The sequence below is a fragment of the Elgaria multicarinata genome, chromosome 3 (assembly GCF_023053635.1).
Source record: "Elgaria multicarinata webbii isolate HBS135686 ecotype San Diego chromosome 3, rElgMul1.1.pri, whole genome shotgun sequence".
Taxonomy (NCBI): Eukaryota; Metazoa; Chordata; class Lepidosauria; order Squamata; family Anguidae; genus Elgaria; species Elgaria multicarinata.
In genome coordinates, this window is record NC_086173.1 from 20,216,352 (window position 1) to 20,236,920 (window position 20,569).

Genomic DNA, 20,569 nt, shown 5'->3' on the forward strand with positions numbered 1-20,569 from the left:
TCCCACCCTATTGAGTGAGCACTTTGGTCGCCACGATTGACAGTGGCACCGCGCGTAATCCGTTCTCTCCTTCCTTTTGTTCTGCCATCTTTCCTGTGGGCAAATAGCCAGCCCCTTTCGTTTGCATCCTCTTCTCTTATAGGTCGGGATGTTCTGACCATTGAGAAGTACTACCACGGGAGGAAGTGGGTGAAATCTAATTCCACGTGGTCGTGTCTTGGATGATCTGGGGGACATCATGGTAAGGATTTAATGCTTGCGTTGTGAAGTGGGGGTTTTGAGCAGCTTTTGCTGTCAGGAGAAGTGATAAAGAAATGCTGTAGCGCAGTGGTTCTCAATCTTCCTAATGCCGCGACCCTTTAATACAGTTCCTCATGTTGTGGTGACCCCCAACCATAAAATTATTTTCGTTCTTCTCTACATGATTCATTGTCATGGGATGGTTTGCTAATGAAAATAATACATAACAATAGCTTTAATAATACAAAAGATGATACATGACATAGTTCAGTCAATACAGTTTCCTAAGACCATCGGAAATATGTGTTTTCCAATGGTCTTAGGCGACCCCTGTGAAAGGGTCGTTCGACCCCCAAAGGGGTCCCGACCCAGAGGCTGAGAACCGCTGCGTGGTCTGAGCGAGAAATAGCTTGCAGTGCAATCCTCTACTCAGAAGCAAGTCCCATTGCATCCAATGGGGCTTAACTCTCAGGTAATTGGGTACAGGATTGTAGCTTTAATTAGGATTAGCTGCTGCTGTGTTGAATCAGTGATCCTAATCCATGGCAGTGTTTGCAAACAAGGGGCTGTATACAATGTTAATCTAATTTATGTTGCAGAACCTGCATGGGCTGCGACCCATGGCGCCATGAGGATTCCTGCATCGAGCAGGGGATTGGACTCGTTGGTCTTATAGGCCCCTTCCAACTCTGCTATTCTATGATTCTACGAGGTGATCGTAGTTCTAAATTTGGAACAAATATGTGGACCTAGAAATGACTAATTCCAGAGGGATAGCCATGTTCACCCAAGACTCTTTTGGCATCTTAGGGCGCAATCCTATGCCTGTTTAGACAGAAAAACGTCCTACAACTCCCAGCGTGCCCCAGCCAAACTTTTTTTCCCTGTCTAAGCATGCATAGGATTGTGTCCTTACAGACTAATAAATGTATTGTGACAATTTCTGGAAGGATAGTTGTGTTAGTTTGTATTTCCCCTTCTGGGATTCAGGCCCAAGCTGTGATGGTCGCAATCTAACACAGGGGTTGGGAATGTCTAAACCCATTTGAAATGCGAACTTTCGGACACTGATTTTGCACATTTTCACATGTCTACCCAAAAGTGCATCCATTTGATTTCAATGGCACGTACTCCCAGGTAAGTGGACATAGGATTGCAGTCTTAGGCTGTGCTGGATTGTGTCTTGTGTCTGGATGCATCGTGCTTCCAAGCGGAGGAATCTATCCTTTTTCTGTTGCTAAAGATTCCTTGAATGGGAAAGTTGTGTGTATGGGGGAGATGTTCTCCGTGCTTTTGTTCATGCCTTTGTGTTCTTTCAGTTGCGCCGAGAAGCCCGTCAACGGCGAGAGTATCTCTACCGTAAAGCCCAAGAGGAAAAGCTCCGGGCTGTCCAGGACAAGAAGGAAAAAATCAAGAAAGCCCTAGATGGTATGTTCTATTATTAAGTTTCATCTGTGCAAAATTTGTGTGTGTTTTGGGAGAGATATTTTTTTTGGTGGGGTTTTAGATGTATGTTGTGTATACATATGATTCGTGTATACTGTCTGTTTTATGTTTTTATGGCTTTAAATTTTGTATACTGGTTTTAATGTTTTAATATTTTAAATTGCCCAGAGAGCTTCAGCTATGGGGTGGTATAAAAATGTAATAATAATAATAATAATGGCAATCTGAAGACTGAGGACCAGTTGGCCTTCATAAACTGCCAGCTTTGATGCTCACCCTCTTTCCAGCTTTAGAATTTACAGAACTATAACTTTATTTTTCTTTTCTTTTTGGAAACCTACATGCTTCATTCAAAGTAGCACATGGAGGCCACGTATGTCCCCTATCCGCTGGGGCATGGGATGGTTTAATTTCATCCAGATCCTTCATATCTCTAGTTCCCAAAGGACTGGAGATAGACTAGGGACCTTTTTATACCTACGGGTGTAGAGGGAGGGAGAGGGGGCAATCCTGGACTTACCTGATTCTGGGATCATCACCCTCAGTCCACATGGGCTGTGTGATATCCTGGGCATCGCACTTGTCACGGCGGCCATTTTTTTAAAAAAGAGGAAGAGCTGGAGTGCACTTGCGCTCCAGTGAAAATTAAGGTAAAGAAAAGAAAAAAGCCCTGACCCTGCTCCCCACCATACTCCCGATGGCCCTGGACTCCCCCCATCCCGGCTCCTTCCCTCTGATGACCCCCGCTACTCGGGAGGAGGGAAGAAGCTGGGATGGGCGCCCACACCTCCCATGGTCCTCGGGATCATCCCAGGACTGCAGGTAAATGGAGGGGAAGTGGAGAAATTATCCCTCCCTGCTTGCGGGATCCCCTGTGCATCATTTGAACACACAGGGATGATCCCTCGAAAAACGAATGGTGTAGAAAGGGCCTAGGACTGTTGTAAGGCTTACAGGTATAATCTCTGTGAAGCAACTTGCACACCTAGTTTATGCTGTATAAGTGCTACATGTCTCTAAATCTGCAATGCCATACCTCCTTACTTGGGAGCAAGCCCCACTGAACGCAGTGGGATGGTTGAGTACAGAGCCATCGTAGTATGCATTATTTATTTGTTTGTTTATTACATTTGTATCCCGGCTTTCCTCCAAGGAGCACAAGGTGGCTTACAAGGTTCTTCCCTCCCCGCTCTGCCACCATTTTATACTCCCAACATCCCTTTTTAGGTAGGTTAGGTTGAGAGGTATCCTCCAGTGAGCTTCTTGGCTCAGTGGGGATTTGAACCTGCATTTTCTTGGTCTTTATCACGCGCTCTAATCACAGATTGTGTACTAGAACTGGGTAAGCCCAGGTTCGCTCAGCCCTGAAACTCTCAGCCTAGCCTACCTCACTGGGCTGTTGTGGGGGTAAAATAGCAGGGAGGGAGAGAACCATATATAAAATTAGCTCTTTAGAGGGAAGGTCTGTTATAAATGCACCTTTTCGAAAGGCCATTGAAAGAGCCTTTCCAGGCAACCCACCCCCAGAGTTCATGATTTTTTATTTATTTATTTGATCTATATCCTGCCTTTCCACCAAACTGGCACTTATGGTGGCGAATCATAATAAGACCGAGATTAAAGCAAAAGCTTGATTAAACCAATTGTAAAAATAAATAAATGGAAAAGCACAATTAAAAACACTGATATACAAGAAGTGGTGGGCAAGTGGGCCGCCTGGCTGGGGAGTGGTGCATCCCCTGGCCTTGTCTCTGTTTTTCATCAGTCCACTTTGTTTTCTCCTTCCAGAGAACTGCCTGATCCCCACGGAATTGCGGAAGGAGGCTCTCGCGCTCCAGAAGGCGATTGAGTTTGATGACGAGGGCGGAGAAGGTGAGTGGCTCACTCCAGTGAAACCGTTTTCCCTGCCAGCTGGCTGCGTTCGGAGGGCTTTTGTGAGTTTGAGCATGGGCCCATTCAGAAGACACCTTAAAGACACCATAGTGGTTAAGCCAGGAAGTCAAGCCGTGTTCAGAAGACACCTTAAACCATGGCTTTAACCACAGTGAATAAGGCTTTTTGCTTTATTCACCATGGTTAAGCCATGGTTTAAGGTGTCTTCTGAACACAGCCAGGCTTTCTGGCTTAACCATCGTGATTAAAACCATGGTTTAAGGTGTTTTCTGAACGGGGCCCATCCCTGTCTCTCCCATCCTTACCTCTGACTAACCACACAGCCAATCCCTTCCTAACCATATGGGTGCTTGATCAGAGCTTGGGCTTTTAAGTGACCTCAACCCATAGTACTTTGTTTACCTTTTCGAAAAATGAATCATCGCTGCCCTTCTCCCTAACCCAAATTTGGTTTCCGCTGCGTTGGAAGACTAGTGGACCTGCTGTGTGTGTGTGGGGGGGGGGGGAGCTGTTTGTTTATTTGTTAGGAGTCTGTAATTCTTGTGTTGCCCCCCAGGAGTGATGAGCCACGTGGATGATGAGTACCGCTGGGCGGGTGTGGAGGATCCTCGCATCATGGTCACCACCTCCCGTGACCCCAGCTCCCGTCTCAAGATGTTTGCCAAAGTAAGTCAGTGACAGGTCCTTCTTCCCTTCCGGTGTAGGGCGCAGAGGGAGGGAGGAAAGTTGGAGATGAAGCCGGATTGGTGCCCTTCCTCTCTCTTGGGGGCTTTGTGGTAGAGTTCATACTTTGCCTAGATGAAGTCCTGAGATGAATTCTTGATCTTACTTCCCAAGTTCAGCTAAAGGACCTCTGCCTGGCCTAGCCTGGAAGGCTTGGTTGGGGTCCCCCTAGAGCAGCCTTCTTCCAGATGTTTGGGACTACAACTCCCATCATTCCTGAGCATTGGCCATGCTGCCTATAACTGATGGGAGTTCTAGTCCAAAACATTTGGAGGGCACTGGGTTGGGAAAGGTTACACTAGAGCCAAGACTCAGTTCAGAACTATGGGAAAGTGGCAACAGAATGCCTCTGAGTATGCGCAGAGTGCCTCTCATAAGAACATAAATGCCATGCTGGATCAGACCAAGGCTCCATCTAGTCCAGCACACTGTTCATACAGTGGCCAACCAGCTGTTGACCAGGGACCCACAAGCAGGACATGAGTGTAACAGCACCCTCCCACTCATGTTCCCCAGCAACTGCAGGCTTCTGCCTTGAATACTGGAGATAGCACACAACCATCAGGGCTAGTAGCCATTGATAGCATTCACCTCCAGGAATTTATCAAACCCCCATTTAAAGCCATCCAAATTGGTGGCCATCACTACATCCTGTGGTAGTGAGTTCCATAATTTAACTATGCGCTGCGTGAAGAAGTCCTTCCTTTTATCTGTCCTGAATCTCCCACCAATCCACTTCATGGGATGACCCCGGGTTCTAGTATTATGGGAGAGGGAGAAAAATGTCTCCCTGTCTACGTTCTCCACACCATGCATAATTTTGTACACCTCTATCATGTCTCTCCTTCACTTGGGGCAGAAGGCCCTTGGGCTTCCAGGTTTGAGGATGACATTTCAGGCAGACACATGCCATCCTCTTAATCGGTGCCAGCCCAGTATGGTGACGGTGGGTTACACCAGACCATGAATCTGTGTTTGTGTGACTTGCTTCCATTTCTCTCTCCCACATCCTTCCCATTTAGGAGGTCAAGCTAGTTTTCCCTGGGGCCCAGCGCATGAACCGAGGCCGGCACGAGGTGGGCGCCCTGGTCCGCGCCTGCAAGGCCAATGGGGTCACCGACCTGCTGGTGGTGCATGAACACAGGGGGATGCCCGGTAAGTGACTAGACCAGGGGCGAGCAGGTGGGCTGGCATGGCGTCAGTGGGCGTGTCTTTTTAGGGAGCTGAGAGTCGACAGTAGTAAGTATGGCCTGCTGCTTTATCTTGCTTGCAGCATGGGAGGGTGGAGCCGTTTGAATGTTTTACGTGTACGGTGCATCGCTTAGCTCACTTGCATGAGGGATGCAGAGCTATTTGCTTGGCCAGGGTTTTTTTTCTGAGCTTGGTTGGCTCCCTGTAGTCTAAGTTGGATCAGGGGGAAATGGCTGTAGCTCACTGGGAGAGCAGACAGTTCTCATGTCAAATATCCTATGTTTGAGCCTCTCGCTGAAACCCTGCCAGTCAGTGCAGAGTCGGCAATGCTGAACTCGATGTGTGAAGACTCTGTATGAGGCAGGTTCCTATGTGCATTGGGTTGGGGTGGAACTGGTTGGCAACTTGTGGCCCTCCGGGTGTTTTGGCCTACAACTCCCATGATCCCTCATTCTTGCTATGCTGGTTAGGGCTGGTGGTAGTTGTAGGCCCAAATATCTGGACAGCCACAAGTTGCCCACCCCTGTACTGGACAATCTCTCCTTCCCTCACAGCAGCAGGCTGAGCACTTATAGCAGGGTGTTGCCTTCCACGCTTTGGGGTGGTGTTGGTGGGGGCAAGGTAATTCGGCCGTATGAGGCCTACACTGCACGAGTTGCACTGGTGACCTGTGTGTTTCTGAGCCCAATTTAAGGTGTTGGCTTTGACCTTTAAAGCCATAAAAGGGTTGGGACCAAGTTACTTGAAGGACCACCTTCACCCATATCAGCCTGCCTGCGCTTTAAGATCAGGAAGAGAGAGAGAGGCCCTTCTCATTTGCCCACCTGCGAGAGCAGTTTCGGAGGCAGGCAAAAACTTTCGTTTTCCAGCAGGCCTTTGCTTAATAATGTGGACCTTGTTTAAGACTTTTAAAATTTAATATGTATTTAAAATGTTGAAATGTTTTAATAGTGAAATGCATTTAATTATATTTCTAACTTTTGTATATTTACTTCTAGCTTTTACCTGTTTATGTTTTAATTTTGTAATGCTGCCTTGAGGCCCAGCATTGGGCAAAAGGCAGGATACAAATAATGATGATGATGATGATGATGATGATGATTAGGTGGCTGACCACACGAGAGAGGGCCTTTTCTGCAGTGGCCCCACATCTCTGGAACAAGTGTGGTTTGCCAGGTCAAATCACAGCAGGTTTTTAAGAAGGCCCTGAAAACAAGCTATTTTATGCTGACCTTCCCTGATATGCTTGCTCCTGTTGCTGCTGTTGCCGTTTTTATTGTGTTCTAGCGTTTTTATCGTTCTTAATACCGCATACGTTTTTGTTGTGTGTTTCGTTGTTGTATGCCGCCTTGGGAGGGCTTCTGCCCTGAAAGGCGGCCGATAAATATTTTAAGTCCATAAATAAATCTGGCCTTTTCGTTGCTAGCAGCGCTGGGGCTAACCACTCCGCCTCTTTCTCGCCATGTAGATGGGCTCATTGTCAGCCACCTGCCCTTTGGCCCCACTGCCTACTTCACGCTCTGCAATGTGGTCATGCGCCACGACATTCCGGACATCGGCACCATGTCGGAGGCTCACCCCCACCTCGTCTTCCACAACTTCACGTCCCGTCTCGGCCAGCGGGTAAGAGGCAGTGGGCAGTCAAAAGGGCAAAGTTGGTGATCGGGAGTTAATAAGAAAGGGGTTGAGTATAACAGGACTGTGGCGTTACACCCCACAAGTCAATTCCAAATGTATGTCTGCAGTTTGTAAGTCTGTGGTTTGTAGAATGTTGGCCTGAGTGGGCGGAGTTAGAATGTCTTGGGAGTGGGGAGGAGTGATATATATAAGGGAATGACTGAGGGGATTGTGAGTTCTTGTTCTTGTCCTTTTCAGGAAAGCTTTTCAGGGAGACTTGTTAGGTACTCTTAGAGTCTGTAGTGCTCTCTGTGTTTATGGTACTTAAGTTCTGGGAAATTTGAGGGTCAGTGTAGTGGAAGTATATTAATCAATACTGATAATAAAGAAAGTTCGAGAGTGATTGTGTGAGAAAAAGGAAAGCGCGAATGTGAGAGTGACCGGATTGTATGAAAGGTTTCAAAAAGGTTTTTAAATGTTGTTATTTGAAACAAAGCTTATGAACTTTTAAAAATAAATTTTGTTTTGTTTTTAAACTACCACCAAAATCCCACGTGTCTGTTTGGCATTTATCATCTTAAGTTTACACATATAACACCCACTCTGACAATCATTCACCTAAGCGGATATAACTCACAGCGCATTATTATATATATTAAAATACATTCTCCATTTTAACCCCTTTCTCCACATAGTTTGGAGGAAGGTGGGTTTTATCCCTTGCCTCAGGCATATCAAGCGGTGGTGCTTAGCTTGAGCAGGGAGTAGCCTCGGCTGGGTCTGGTGTTCAGAGCCTGTGTCGCCCCATAAGAAGTGGTGGCAGACGTGAGGTCTGGTGTTCAGAGCCTGTGTCGTGGCAAGGACATATATGTATGTGAGGGTTGGGTGACTTCTAGTCTTCCAGATATTAGAATCATAGAATAGTAGAGTTGGAAGGGGCCTACAAGGCCATCAAGTCCAACCCCCTGCTTAATGCAGGAATCCACTTTAAAGCATCCCTGACAGATGGCTGTCCAGCTGCCTCTTGAATGCCCCTAGTGTGGGAGAGGCATTCTAGTGTTGTACTGCTCTAACAGTCAGGAAGTTTTTCCTGATGTCCAGCTGGAATCTGGCTTCCTGTAACTGGAGCCCATTATTCCGTGTCCTGCACTCTGGGATGATCGAGAAGAGTTCCTGGCCTTCCTCTGTCTGACAACCTTTCAAGTATTTGAAGAGTGCTATCATGTGTCCCCTCAATCTTCTCTTCTCCAGGCTAAACATGCCCAGTTCTTTCAGTCACTCCTCATAGGGCTTTGTTTCCAGACCCTGATCATCCTTGTTGCCCTCCTCTGAACACGCTCCAGCTTGTCTGCAACCTTCTTGAAGTGTGATGCCTAGAACTGGACACAATACTCAAGATGAGGCCTAATAAGTGCCAAATAGAGGGGAACCAGTACCTCGTGTGATTTGGAAGCTATGCTTCTATTAATGTACCACAAAATAGCATTTGCTTTTTTTGCAGCCATATCACTCTGTTGGCTCATATTCAGCTTGTGATCTACAACAATTCCAAGATCCTTCTCACATTAGCTATCCCACCCAATTTTGTGTCATCTGCAAATTTGATGAGCGTTCCCTGCAGCTCCTCATCCAAATCATGCATTAAAATGTTGAAGAGCACAGGGCCCAGGACTGAGCCCTGCGGTACCCATCATCTCATGCTGGTTGACGGGACCTGCCATCCAATAACATCTGATGGTGCAGCTGTATTTGGGATACTATGTGCAATTCTGGTTGTGCTATCTCAAAAAAATAATGTAGTGTTGGAAAAGACTTAAAAAAGAGAAACTCAAATAATCAAGGGATTGGACACAGGCATCCCAAACCCTTTTTGGACTGGTGGGCGCATTTTGTAATTTGAGAAAATATTATGGGCGCCATATGGGGCCCAGAGGCATTCTGGGATCAGAAAGTAAAGACTTTTTTTTTGTCTGAAGCTACAGCCTATCAATTTCATTAAGTGAACCTGAGTTGTAGTAGCATTATAGGGAGAGATCTATTCATACTCTGAACATTCTCAAAAACTGGCCAAGGTTAAAAAAAAAAAAGATGATGAAAAATGTAAACATTAGGGGAGGGATAAGGGATTTTGGTGGACACTAAGGGGAATTTCAGTAGGTACATTGGTGCCCACAGGCACCACCACGTTGATGACCCCAGAATTGGTAAAGCTCAGGGTTTTTAGTTTAGAAAGAAGACAACTTTTAGCACACACCTGCATGCCTACTCAGGAGTCAGTCCCATTGAGTTCAGTGGGGTGTACTCTTAGGAAAGTGGATACAGGACTGTAGACAAAGTGTCTGCAGCATGACAGAAGCTTTAAAAATTATGAATACTATTGAGAATATGAATAGATCTCTCTCCTCCCCTTACAATGGTAGAATTCAGAGACACCCAATGAAATTGATAGGCTATAGGTTCAAAACAGACAGAAAGAAGTACTGTTTCACATAAGGTACACATCACTTATGGCAGTCATTTGCCCTGGAATGTGACGGCCATCAAGATAGAGATCTTTTAAAGAAGCATTAGACAGTCCTTGCCCAAAAGTAGAAAACAGCATATTGTGTACACCGGTAATTGCCTATCTACAAAGTCTACTTGATTGTAGACATCACAAGGGCAAGAACAAGTTTGGAAAAAACCTTCTGCGTCTGAAAGTTAACTTTTTGTTACTGTTGTATAGCTTCTTAAATATAACAATTAGGAAAGGGTTAGACAGATTTATGGGGGAGAGGGCTGTCCATGAGTTCAATGGAGCTTACACCCAGGTAAGTGGGACTCGGATTGCAGCCTTAGATTGAGCCATCGGGCCTCTTCTTATGTTCTTTTAGCTGAGGTGGGGTGATGGTGGTGGAAAGGTGGTGCAGTCCCAAGAGATTTCTAGCTATGTTGTTATGAACCTGAACTCACCCGCCTAGGCAAACCTTGTTGGGTCGTCATATCTCTGAATGTCTTGGTTCAATTTTGCTTACTTGCATAGACTTGCAGGCTGGCTTAATTCTGCTTGCCTTAGCCGTGGGAATGGGCAGCTCTCACTTCCAAACTACTGGAAGGCCTGATTCCCCACCTTCTCCGTCTCCCTCAGGTCACCAGCATCCTCAAATACTTGTTTCCGGTGCCCAAAGATGACAGCAAGCGTGTCATCACCTTTGCCAACCAAGAGGATTACATCTCCTTCCGGTATGTGCCGCCTTGTCTAGCATTCCAACTGGGGTTGAATGAAAATGGCTCCCTCTCCTTTATGGGTCCATTTATAATGCAACAAAAGTCGGTTGGTGAGGGGAGCATTTTGGCTTTTTTTTTTTTTTTTGAGGGAGTGAAGGTGAATTTTGAAGGCAGAGGGGTGCAAAACTCACTGGTGTTCTCCCCGCCCCAGCTCTTTTCTGCTGCCAGTTGCCATTTTTATTGCTCTTTGTCATCATGGGCAACACTTTATCTGGATAAATACTTTATCTGGATATATGATTTTACCATAGTTACAAGAATGTGGCCATGCATAATTTCACTTCCGCATCCCCGTGACAGCCAATGTGGCGTAGTGGCTAAAGTGTTGTACTGGGAGTTGGGAGATCCGAGTCCCCACTCGGCCTTGGAAACCCACTGGGTGACTTTGGGCCAGTCACAGACTCTCAGCCCAACCCACCTCACAGGGTTGTTGTTGTGAGGATAAATTGGAGAGGCGGAGGAGGATCATTCCAGGGGGTTCTGAGGCAAGACAAAATGGCAGCCAGAGGGACTACTGTTGATTTTTTGCGCCTGCCTCCATTTGCCCCCATCAAGACACAATTGAAGGGAAGCCGTTTCACCTCACTTTTGCCAATGCTCCCATTAATTTGAGCCGCAAGTTATTTTATTCAGACTTTTGGCCACCTGCAGTGAGATGGCACAAGCCTCCTCCACAGGCTCTGCAGGGGAAGCAAAACTTAGCTGAGCCATCTCAATTCCTTTGGCATGCAGGCAACTGTCTACCCAGCTCATATGTTCCATGTGGCACAACATCGACTGCCTGACCCCTCCTTCTGGGAGGGGAGAATGAAGTCGGACTAGATCCCCTTTTTACTTTTCTGAGGGCTGGCTTGTACCATCAAGCAGAATCTAGTGGCACAACTTTTTCATGGGATGTCCCACTTGATGCTGCAGATGAGGAATTGCCCAATGAGAAACCTCCTTGCACATACAGAATGGGCACACTGGGAAGGTTTCATACTTACCTTTTTTCCTGACCTGCTATTTTGCTATGTATAGGAGGAGAATTCTTAACACATTCAAACATGCCATGTCCTGCCTTCAGCTGGAAGTGGGTCCAGCCCAGGAGTAGTCGTGCTGAGTCTGCTGAATAAACTGGTTCTGAGCTTTCTTTGGCCACTGGTGCCCCCACTTCCAGTGCCTGGGTCTCCCTAGGATAGTGTCTATGTGCACTGTGGCTGGGACTGGTCCACCAGCATGTCTTAGTGGCTGGGACTGGTCCACCAGAAAATATGATAAACAAGTAGAAGAAGCTTAAAGCAGACTTCCCTATGACCATGCTGGCTGGGGTATGATGGGAGTTGTAGTCCAATGGATTTGGAGGGCATCAGGTTGAAGAAGGCAGGCTTAGAGGCAGTCCGAGGCCAGCTGGAGGTCCTCAGATGAGTTTTCCCCAAGGGGGCGCTGGTTTAGGAACATGATACTTTACTGACGCTTCTAGCGCTTACTCTTTTACCTTACCCATAATACATTTCTGGGGCAGGCACCACGTCTACAAGAAGACCGATCACCGGAACGTGGAGCTCACCGAGGTTGGGCCAAGGTTTGAGATGAAGCGTAAGTAACATTTTCAAGAGTGTGAGCTCTAAATTAGGAAGCCTTGCGTCCACCACACCCTCGCACAAGGGGCTGTTCCTTCAGCCTCAGCCACACGTGGGGACAATAATACTTTACTCCCCACGTGTGGCTGAGGAGTTATACTAGAGTGATCTGATACAAAAGAGGGCAGGGCTCCTGCAGCTTTAACTGTTGTGATGAAGAGGGAATGTCACCAGGTGCTGCGTGCATACTAAGGACACCTGCTGAAATTCCCTTTTTAATACGACTGTTAAAGATACGGGAGCCCTGTCCTCCTTTCCATATGGTCACCCTACTTTAACCATCCCCCTTGATGTGCCAGCTTTTCATGAATAACAATTTTTTTACTTGGGGGAGAGAGTGCATTCAGTTATGTGACTCCCCCTTCCCTTGCCCTGCACTTCCATTCTAAACTGATATATTTGAACACGCAGTTTGGCTCCTACTTGAGTCACCTGAAGCCGTGTGCTCTGCTGGCATTTAGGGCTGCTGCTGCTGCTTTGCCCTCTTTCCTCCTTTTGCAGTGAGATAACGCCATACTTCGTTGTTAAAAGCAAAACCGTAACCAACATAATTACTCCTTGAAATTCAGCTTGAAATCACTTCAAAAATTGCACTAGATTGTAAGTGAAAAGCAAGCTAGCGCAGCAGGCACAAATGTTTAAGGCAGCTTATTTTCTCTGCAGCAAACAAAAGGACACATTTTCTCACAACTTGGTTGCAGGAAATACAAACCCTTGAAGTTATGTCAATATCAGTGCCACAGAAAAGCAACTGGAGGTTTAGCAGGAGTTTGAAGTATGTTTCTTTCTCTCCCTCCCCTAAAAGGGGACCAGCATTTCCACCTTAGCCTTAGAGTTTTCTAGCTAAAACAGTGCAAGCTCTTTTCTGTGGAGGTCTGCTAATGTGGATTCCTCTATTCTTGAGTGTGAGGCTGCTTCCTAGAGGAAGGATCCTGCCTTATGCACTGGCTGTCTTTCTTTCTGATCGACTCCAGACCCAGGATTCTTCCTTAAATCATTTGCATTGGATAGGTTTCAATATGCACCCTTACAACTGGATCCAGAGGTAGGTTTTTGCCATGACATTTATCTTCCCAAGAAATCCCCTGTTGAGTTGCTTTTGGGAACAGGAAAACAAATAGTTGTTTTAAAAGGATATTGTTATTTTTATGCTTTTGATGGTTTTAAATTTTTGTATATCTGTTTTTAATGTTCAGTTTTTAACTTTTGTAAATCACACAGAGAGCTTCGGCTATGGGGCGGTATATAAATGTAATAAAATAAATAAAAAGTCTAGCCCTCTTGGCCGCAGAGGCACATTTTGAAAATGTTTTAAGCTGTATCTCTTGAAGGGTTAGAAACTACAGGGAGACTGAGGCTGGGCTTTCCTCTCATTGGGGATAATTTCTTAGGGCCATGTATAAATTTTTCTCTCTTCCCTCATGAAGCTAATGTTTAGTATGCTTTTAGGATGTGTTTTTTTAGCATGTTTTAACAATGTATACTATGTTTTTAATCAGTATTTTATGTATCTTATACTTACTGTTGTTCCCCGCCTCGATCAAAATGGAGAGGAGGGTAAGAAATAAATATATTATTATTAGCAGTTAGGAGCAATGAGATCTGAGTCCTTGGTTCGAATTATAGCCCAAATAATAAAAATAATATTTTTATTATTACATTTATATCCAGCCTTTTTTCCCCTTCTGCAAGGAACCCAAGGTGGCTTACCTGGCCTTTCTTTTTTATCTTCACAACAACCCTGTGAGGTAGATTAGGCTGAGTCAGTGACTGGCTCAAAGTCACCCAGTAAGCTTCATGATCAAGCGGAGACTAGAACCCAGGCCTCCCAAGTCCCAGTCCAACAATGTAACCACTACACTACACTGACTCTCTACACTCCACCATGAACACATTGAGGTTCTCATCCTCTGCCCCCTCCCACTATCATAGTAGGCCTACCTTTAAATAGTTTTAGGAAAGATTCTCCTCCGTTTGCAGAAGTATATTTCTGAGTCCCAAGTGCTAGAGATTCTATAGCCATTGCCTTCAGGCCGTGCTTATGGCTGCTGTTCTAGATGGACTGCTGACCTAGATGGACCTGTGATCTCCATAAGGGCAGTTCTTATACCGAGATTATGTCTGGGTTTGGATGACACAATAACCAACGGTGGGTTAAATAGTCAACTGTTGATTATTGTGTCATCCGCCGGGCCTTTTTCTTACCATGGTTTGTTGTTCGGCCAAAATAACCAACGCTGTGCAGAGTTGATTATTTGAACCACCATTGGTTATCATGTCGTGTGTTGACTATTTCGTCGCACACAGTTGGTTATTTTCGGTGACTACAGAGTCCCCTGGCAAGAGTGACCAAAGTAGCGGCTGCCACTCTAGTCCAGCTGACAGGACTTGCAATGGCTTATGGGATACCAGCAGAAGGACTGAGTTGGGGGATGCATGAAACACACTGGTAACCAATAGTCAACTCAACGCTGGCCTTAATCCACACCACGGTTGATTATAATCAGGCCGTGTGGGGAGTACCGCCTCGATAATGAACCTTGGAGTTGACTCGATGGCCTTGTAGGCCCCTTCCAACTCTGCTATTCTATGATTCTATGACTATTAACCCATCACTTATTGTGTTGTCCATACGCAGTGTATGTGTGAAATACTCTGAGAGCATGGGGAAAGCGATTTAAAGTATTATCATTCCAATCTTTGTTGGCCAGCATGCCCAAATCTTACTTTTCTGCAGAAAATCAGGAACTGCAATTGAATTGGACAAATACACATTTGCTAGGTTTAAGTTCTCTGATGCACAGAGCAATGCGTAGAACAGAGCCAGACACTGACGTTTTCATTTTTTTATTGTAGTATATATGATCAAACTGGGAACCTTGGAGCAGGAGTCCACAGCTGATGTGGAGTGGCGCTGGCACCCATATACTCGCACAGCCAAGAAGCGGAAGTTCCTCAGCACCGAGGAGCATGGACTCTAAACAGCATTTCTTTATCCTGGGCCTTACCTCCTTCTCATCAAGGAGTTGCCATACGTTAGTTGTGTTTTGAGCTGTACACGAACTGGATTCTTTGGGTTTGCTCTATGCGCATACATTTTATTTCCATCTTTCCTAGGACTAAAACCTCCCTAAATAGTCAAAGGGTCCCCACTAATGGGAAGCTCTCTCCATCCTTACACAAAGGTCTTGCTGTTTTGTCCAAGGTGGCAGTGGCTGTTGCATGTCTCCCATCTTACTGCTTTGTCTCCCCATTTAGCTGGGGGTTTGAGATGGTGCACAAATTCTGGGCTATATTACAACTTTCAGAATTGCCACCAGAGAATGGATATCAAGGACAATATCAACAGCAGAGGGAACTTTGTTTTTATAGCTGATCATAAGAATGAATGAAGACTGGAGGATACATTCATTGGTCCTATTAAGGAACAGGTAGGATAGAACTGATGGAATCCTCTTCCTCTCCCTGCCCCAGGGGACCTTCTAGGCAATGCTTCCTAGAAGTGTTTGAAAAAAAGATGGTATCTAACATAAAGATAGCAAAATGGATTAGCAGGGTCCTTTAATCCCTTCTTCCTCTTCCCCCTTTGTTTCGTTAGGTGTATCACTCAGTTCACAGGGAATGCCTTCCCTTGGGTTGGATCCCAGAGATGGTGTCATCCAGAAAGCAGAAGCTATGGAAGGAAGTAGTTTTGGAGAGCAGGGAAGGGAGAACAGGTTATTTAAAAAAAGAAAATTCCACCCCACAACTCTGCTGAAGTAAAATATGTCCTTTCTAAGGCTTTATCAGCCCAAGCCCACTCTGTGATGCATTTACATGGGATGGAGCAACTGTGTGTGTGTGTGTGTGTGTGTGTGTGAAAGGGCCCTTTCTACAACACTGACCTTTGCAGATTTTTGATACAATAAATCCTCCTGTTTTGTTCCAGTTTCTCTCTTCATTGCCTTCCTTCACAGGAGTTAAACTATAGTATAGACTCCAAATCTGGCATGGTTTGGAACCTCTCAGCTTGAGGGAAAACAGAGCTCTTTGTGTTACAGGAGTTTCGGGGGAGGGGGCATTTTCTTCCGTTTTGGGGAAAGGAAGCTTTCGTTCTCATGGATGCAAAGAGATATGAAAAGAGGCAATACAGCTGAAGGTTCAGACTGAAAAACCAATGACACGAAGCTTCCAGTAGTTGGGAGGGAGAGTTCCCTTTTTTTATTTTTCTTCCGTCCCTGTATTTCCCATCCTCAATTGCTCTGCTTGCTGTCTTTGCCAAAAGTATGTGAGAACTCAAACTTTACCATTGGAGTATGGTGTGAGGGTGGATACGATGCGTCTGCTAGACCTGAAATTTGGAGATAACCAAAAGTCCCAAAGCTCTCATGAGTTCTCCTTCTACCCCACCCCACCCCACCCCTTGCTCACACGTGCAGTGGATTCCTAAAATGAGAAGAGGAGAAAGACGAAAACCTGGGACATCAGGCAGCATCGTGAGGGGGCTGGATTGGTTCCAGTGACGGTTAATTAGCGTACACTGACATAAATTAGCATACTTTTTGTTTGCTGGAAGCTTCTGGCACTGATGACACCCAGAACTGGGCTTCAATTTTTATTGGTGAAAATAAGCCAACCTTATTCTTGGACCCCAGAAGCACTCAAGACCTGGCGAAGAGGAATTGATTGCAGGATCACGTTTTCCTAACTAGAGGATTTCAGCTTCTACTCCTCAACATTCTTCTCTTCCGGCTCAGAAATGTCCTGGGCCGTAGTACTTGTAGCTGCTCCAGTTTGATGTGTGGGCCCGGAGGGTGATCTGCCCAGTTGGTGCACCCACTCCCTAAAGTAGGGGTGAACATGCAGCGGTTCAGTCCAGTCTATCGCTCCATGGCAGAAGCAGTATCCTTTTCGCTCTCTGTCCGAAGTGCCTATACGCGGCTCCACTCAGCAGGAGGGTCTCTCGGTCCCTTGGGCTTCCCAATGCGGAAGTTGAATCCTATAGGGAGAGAGGGAGGTGGGCACAGCACTGAGAGGTTTGTTCTGTCATTTCTTTTTTTAATTTCCTCCAACTCTGTCCTCTCCCCCACCCATGCCCACTGTCTTCCCAGCTTTCGGGTCAAGAACTGGAACCACTGAATTTACTTATTGGATGTGTATCCCACCTTTCTACGAAGAAAGTGGCACTCAGGGAGGTTTGCAATCATAGGAACAAAAATATTTTTTTAAATGAAATTTGACCGATATAATAATAAAACAAATACATTAAAAACACAGATTCAACAGAATAAAAACAGCACCCAACCCAACAGACCAGCTTACACCCTTGAATAAGAATGTCTCTCTCTATTCTCACAGCAACACAGGGCAGAATGTCAAGAACACTCTATAGATCTCTTGGAATCTCTGTTCATTAACAATCCTCCATTGCCATTTTCTTGATGTAGATATGCACAAGCCATTTTTCTTTCTTCTCCACCGAGACAGACTTGACCTTTCGTTACCCCTGCTCCCTTTCTTCCTTTTGCATAACAAGTCTAGCTAGTGCTTTCCTTTTTAGGCACATCTTCTCTCCTTTGGTTTCTACTTTGAAGGTAATGGAGGCTCAGCAAAAAGAAGATGACTGCAGATGCCAAACGAAATCGTTTTTTAGCAGGGTTGTTACCAATTAAAGAAATCTTAAGTTTGATTGATTGTACGTGTTTATCCATTGGTTATTCAATCGACTGAATTTCCATATGGGGTAAAAAGGGTTTGAAAGCAAAATAAATTAAAGATGATGCACATTTGTGTTGAAGCAGGCATCTTAGAAGACTTGTACATGAGAAGGAAGAGTGGATACCTCTTTAAGATGGTGCTTGCCATCTGCTGTTTTGTCATTGGCCTGGTTCACATGTCACAATAAGCCAGAATTCCAGGGGGAGTGGCTGAACTACCCACAGCTTCGGCACATGATTGGCTTAGCATGACGTGCAAACCAAGAGCTCTGGCTGGTCTCCTCCAACAAGCTGGAGAAATAACTCAGGGTTTGTTCTTGGGTTGTATCTCTGGCTTGTTGTGGGAGGAGAGACAAGCCAGAGATCCTGGTTTGCACACCACACTAAGCAAATCATGGACAGAAGGTCCATGGGTTGTTTAGCCACGCCCAGTGTGAGGGATCAAGCAACATTTACAAGTATACTCCTTATTGTATTTTGTATTTGTGTTTTTAGATTGTTGGTTGTTTTTTATGCTTTTCATGATTTTAATTTTTGTGAACCGCCCAGAGAGCTTCGACTACTGGGCGGTATAAAAATGTAATAAAATAAAATAAAATAAATAAAATATTATAAATGATAACCAAACAGCTGACACGTGAATCGAGCTATTAACCATTTGAAAAATATGTGGGTTGTTTTTTTTTAAATTACTGCCTGGTTAATCAGCATACCAGGTAATGTGGTTGTAATGGGGGAGGTTCTGGAATAGAAAGATCAAAAGCCCTCCCAGCTTTCAGCCATCCCCCTCACTGGGTTGGAAATGTGGACTCTGGCCACCCAAACCCCATCTATAGGGATTACCCTGCCTGCCAGACACTAGTTGGAACTTCAAATGCTCCTGGATCAGGAAGGGATGCCCGAGCCAGAAAAAGAGTGCCATTTTCCCCCACCCCCTGTATAATGTAATTAATGGAAGGGAAACCAGTTGCTGGGGAACTTGGGTGGGAGGGTGCTGTTGCACCATGTCCTGCTTTGTTGGTCCCTGGCTGATGGCTGGTTGAACAGAGGTGTGAATCACAGTGGTGTGAACAGAGTGCTGGACTAGATGGACCCTTGGTCTGATCCAGAGTGCTGGACTAGATGGACCCTTGGTCTGATCCAGCGTGGCGCTTCTTATGTTCTTATGAAACCGATTTTGAAGTGCAGGATCTGGATCATCTGGGGTCAAATTAATTGAACCAGAACTGATTTGGATGATCTGGCGTGGAGTGCAAATTAAAGATTGGGGGAGTATTTGGCTGAGAAATTGGCTTGCCTTCTCTGACATTTAAATTCTAGTAATTTTTAAATTGGCATTAATACAGAGATGTATTACGATATGTAAATTGGCACCCTGTTTTTTGGTGTTTCCTCTCTTTTGGCAGTGTGTAAGTGGGCATCCTTGCACACTAAGTGCTGCTGTATATTTCTTATTTCCAGACTCTTAATATTCCCCTTTTCCTTTCCGATTACTTCCGCACACTAATACCCACATAGCTTCAAATCAACAACTGCATCTAAATACACAGTATTACTAATTCATCAGTTAAAGTTTCAGTGAAGGTTAAAGACTACAGCACTGTACCATGTGTGTGTGTGTCTATGAGATCCCAAACCTGTACTTTTCCCCACCGTCCTCCATACAAGTGCACACTGCAGCATTATCATCCCCTTGCGCAAAGTTTATTATTTATTTATTTATTTATTTATTTCATTTCTATACCGCCCAATAGCCGAAGCTCTCTGGGCGGTTCACAAAAATTAAAACCATGAAGAGCATACTAAAGCAACCAACAATTTAAAAACACACAAATACAAAATACAATATAAAAAGCACGACCAGGATAAAACCACACAGCAAAAATTGATATAGGTTAAAATATGAAATTAAAACAGCAGAGTTTAAATTTAAGTTAAATTAGGTGTTAAAATACTGAGAAAATAAAAAGGTCTTCAGCTGGCGACGAAAGGAAAACAATGTAGGTGCAAAGTTCCCCTTACCCATTGTGTTTCCAGAGGCTGCCACTGCATATGGGCCACCCCTGGAAGTGGTATCACCCACATCTTCATATTCTTGCACAGAGGCAATCTGGGGTGATGGTGGACCTGTTAAAAAAAATAAAAAGGAGCGTACCTGTAATCTACAAGTCCATGACCAAATCAGTGAAGCAAACGCTCTCCAATAGCCAGAACACTCAGAGGGTGCTCACCTCCAAACCTGCTGAAATGGTGACCTCGTGTCTGAAAGCCAACCTGTGTCCATTTAAAGCTTTTGGCACAGGGTTGTGTTGGCCAAAGCGGAAATCATCACAGCTGTGAGCCGCTTATAGTGCATGTAGAAAGTAATTGGAGTTACGTGTGCTTTTGTCCGTGAAATTTTCTGCTGAGTTAACCCCAAACCCCGTACCAAGAGAAATTGTATTCTGTGACCTCTGTGGGGTAAATTCCTCTGGTCATGGGGAAGGGCATTGAAACATCCACCCATGATCCTCTAGGGGTTGACTCAGTCTGAGAAGAAAATTATTTAACTGGGCACTGCCTCTACACATTTTACACCTATCGTAGAAGCCAAGTGGCTTCCAAACTTGTGTGCTTCATTAAAACTCTTGGGAAGCGGAATTCTGCATCTAATACCAAACACACACACACACACACCACCAGTGTTACACCAAAACAAACAAACAAACCCAGAACTATCTCCTTTCTCAGCTCCTTGGAGAAAAGGAGAGTGATTATTTTAATTTGTACATTGGCCAGAGAACCCATCATTATTGGGAGACTAATAAATGTGTAAATAACTTTTTTTTTTTAAAAAAAGTGAAATATAAAAATGACAACTTCAAATCCAATCTA

The 20,569-nt window shown here is 45.1% G+C and overlaps 2 protein-coding genes across 2 annotated transcripts in view; one reads left to right on the top strand and one right to left on the bottom strand.

Annotated features, from left to right (window-relative positions):
• Positions 1–17: 17 nt before the first annotated feature.
• IMP4 (IMP U3 small nucleolar ribonucleoprotein 4) lies at positions 18–15,926 on the top strand. Its single transcript, XM_063119548.1, has 9 exons — positions 18–241; positions 1,560–1,668; positions 3,475–3,558; positions 4,136–4,245; positions 5,325–5,457; positions 6,962–7,116; positions 10,238–10,332; positions 11,882–11,955; positions 14,856–15,926. Exons 1-9 carry the CDS (start codon positions 239–241, stop codon positions 14,978–14,980), a joined length of 888 nt encoding a protein of 295 aa, XP_062975618.1. The 5' UTR covers positions 18–238; the 3' UTR covers positions 14,981–15,926.
• Positions 15,927–16,580: 654 nt separating this feature from the next.
• The window catches only part of PTPN18 (protein tyrosine phosphatase non-receptor type 18), a 60,182-nt gene continuing 56,193 nt past the window's right edge, over positions 16,581–20,569 (bottom strand). The window contains exons 16-17 of the mRNA XM_063119549.1: positions 19,718–19,822; positions 16,581–16,977 (exon numbers count right to left, since the gene is read on the bottom strand). Coding sequence (XP_062975619.1) covers positions 16,910–16,977; positions 19,718–19,822 — 173 coding nt within the window. The 3' untranslated portion in view covers positions 16,581–16,909. The remainder of the gene's footprint in view (positions 16,978–19,717; positions 19,823–20,569) is intronic.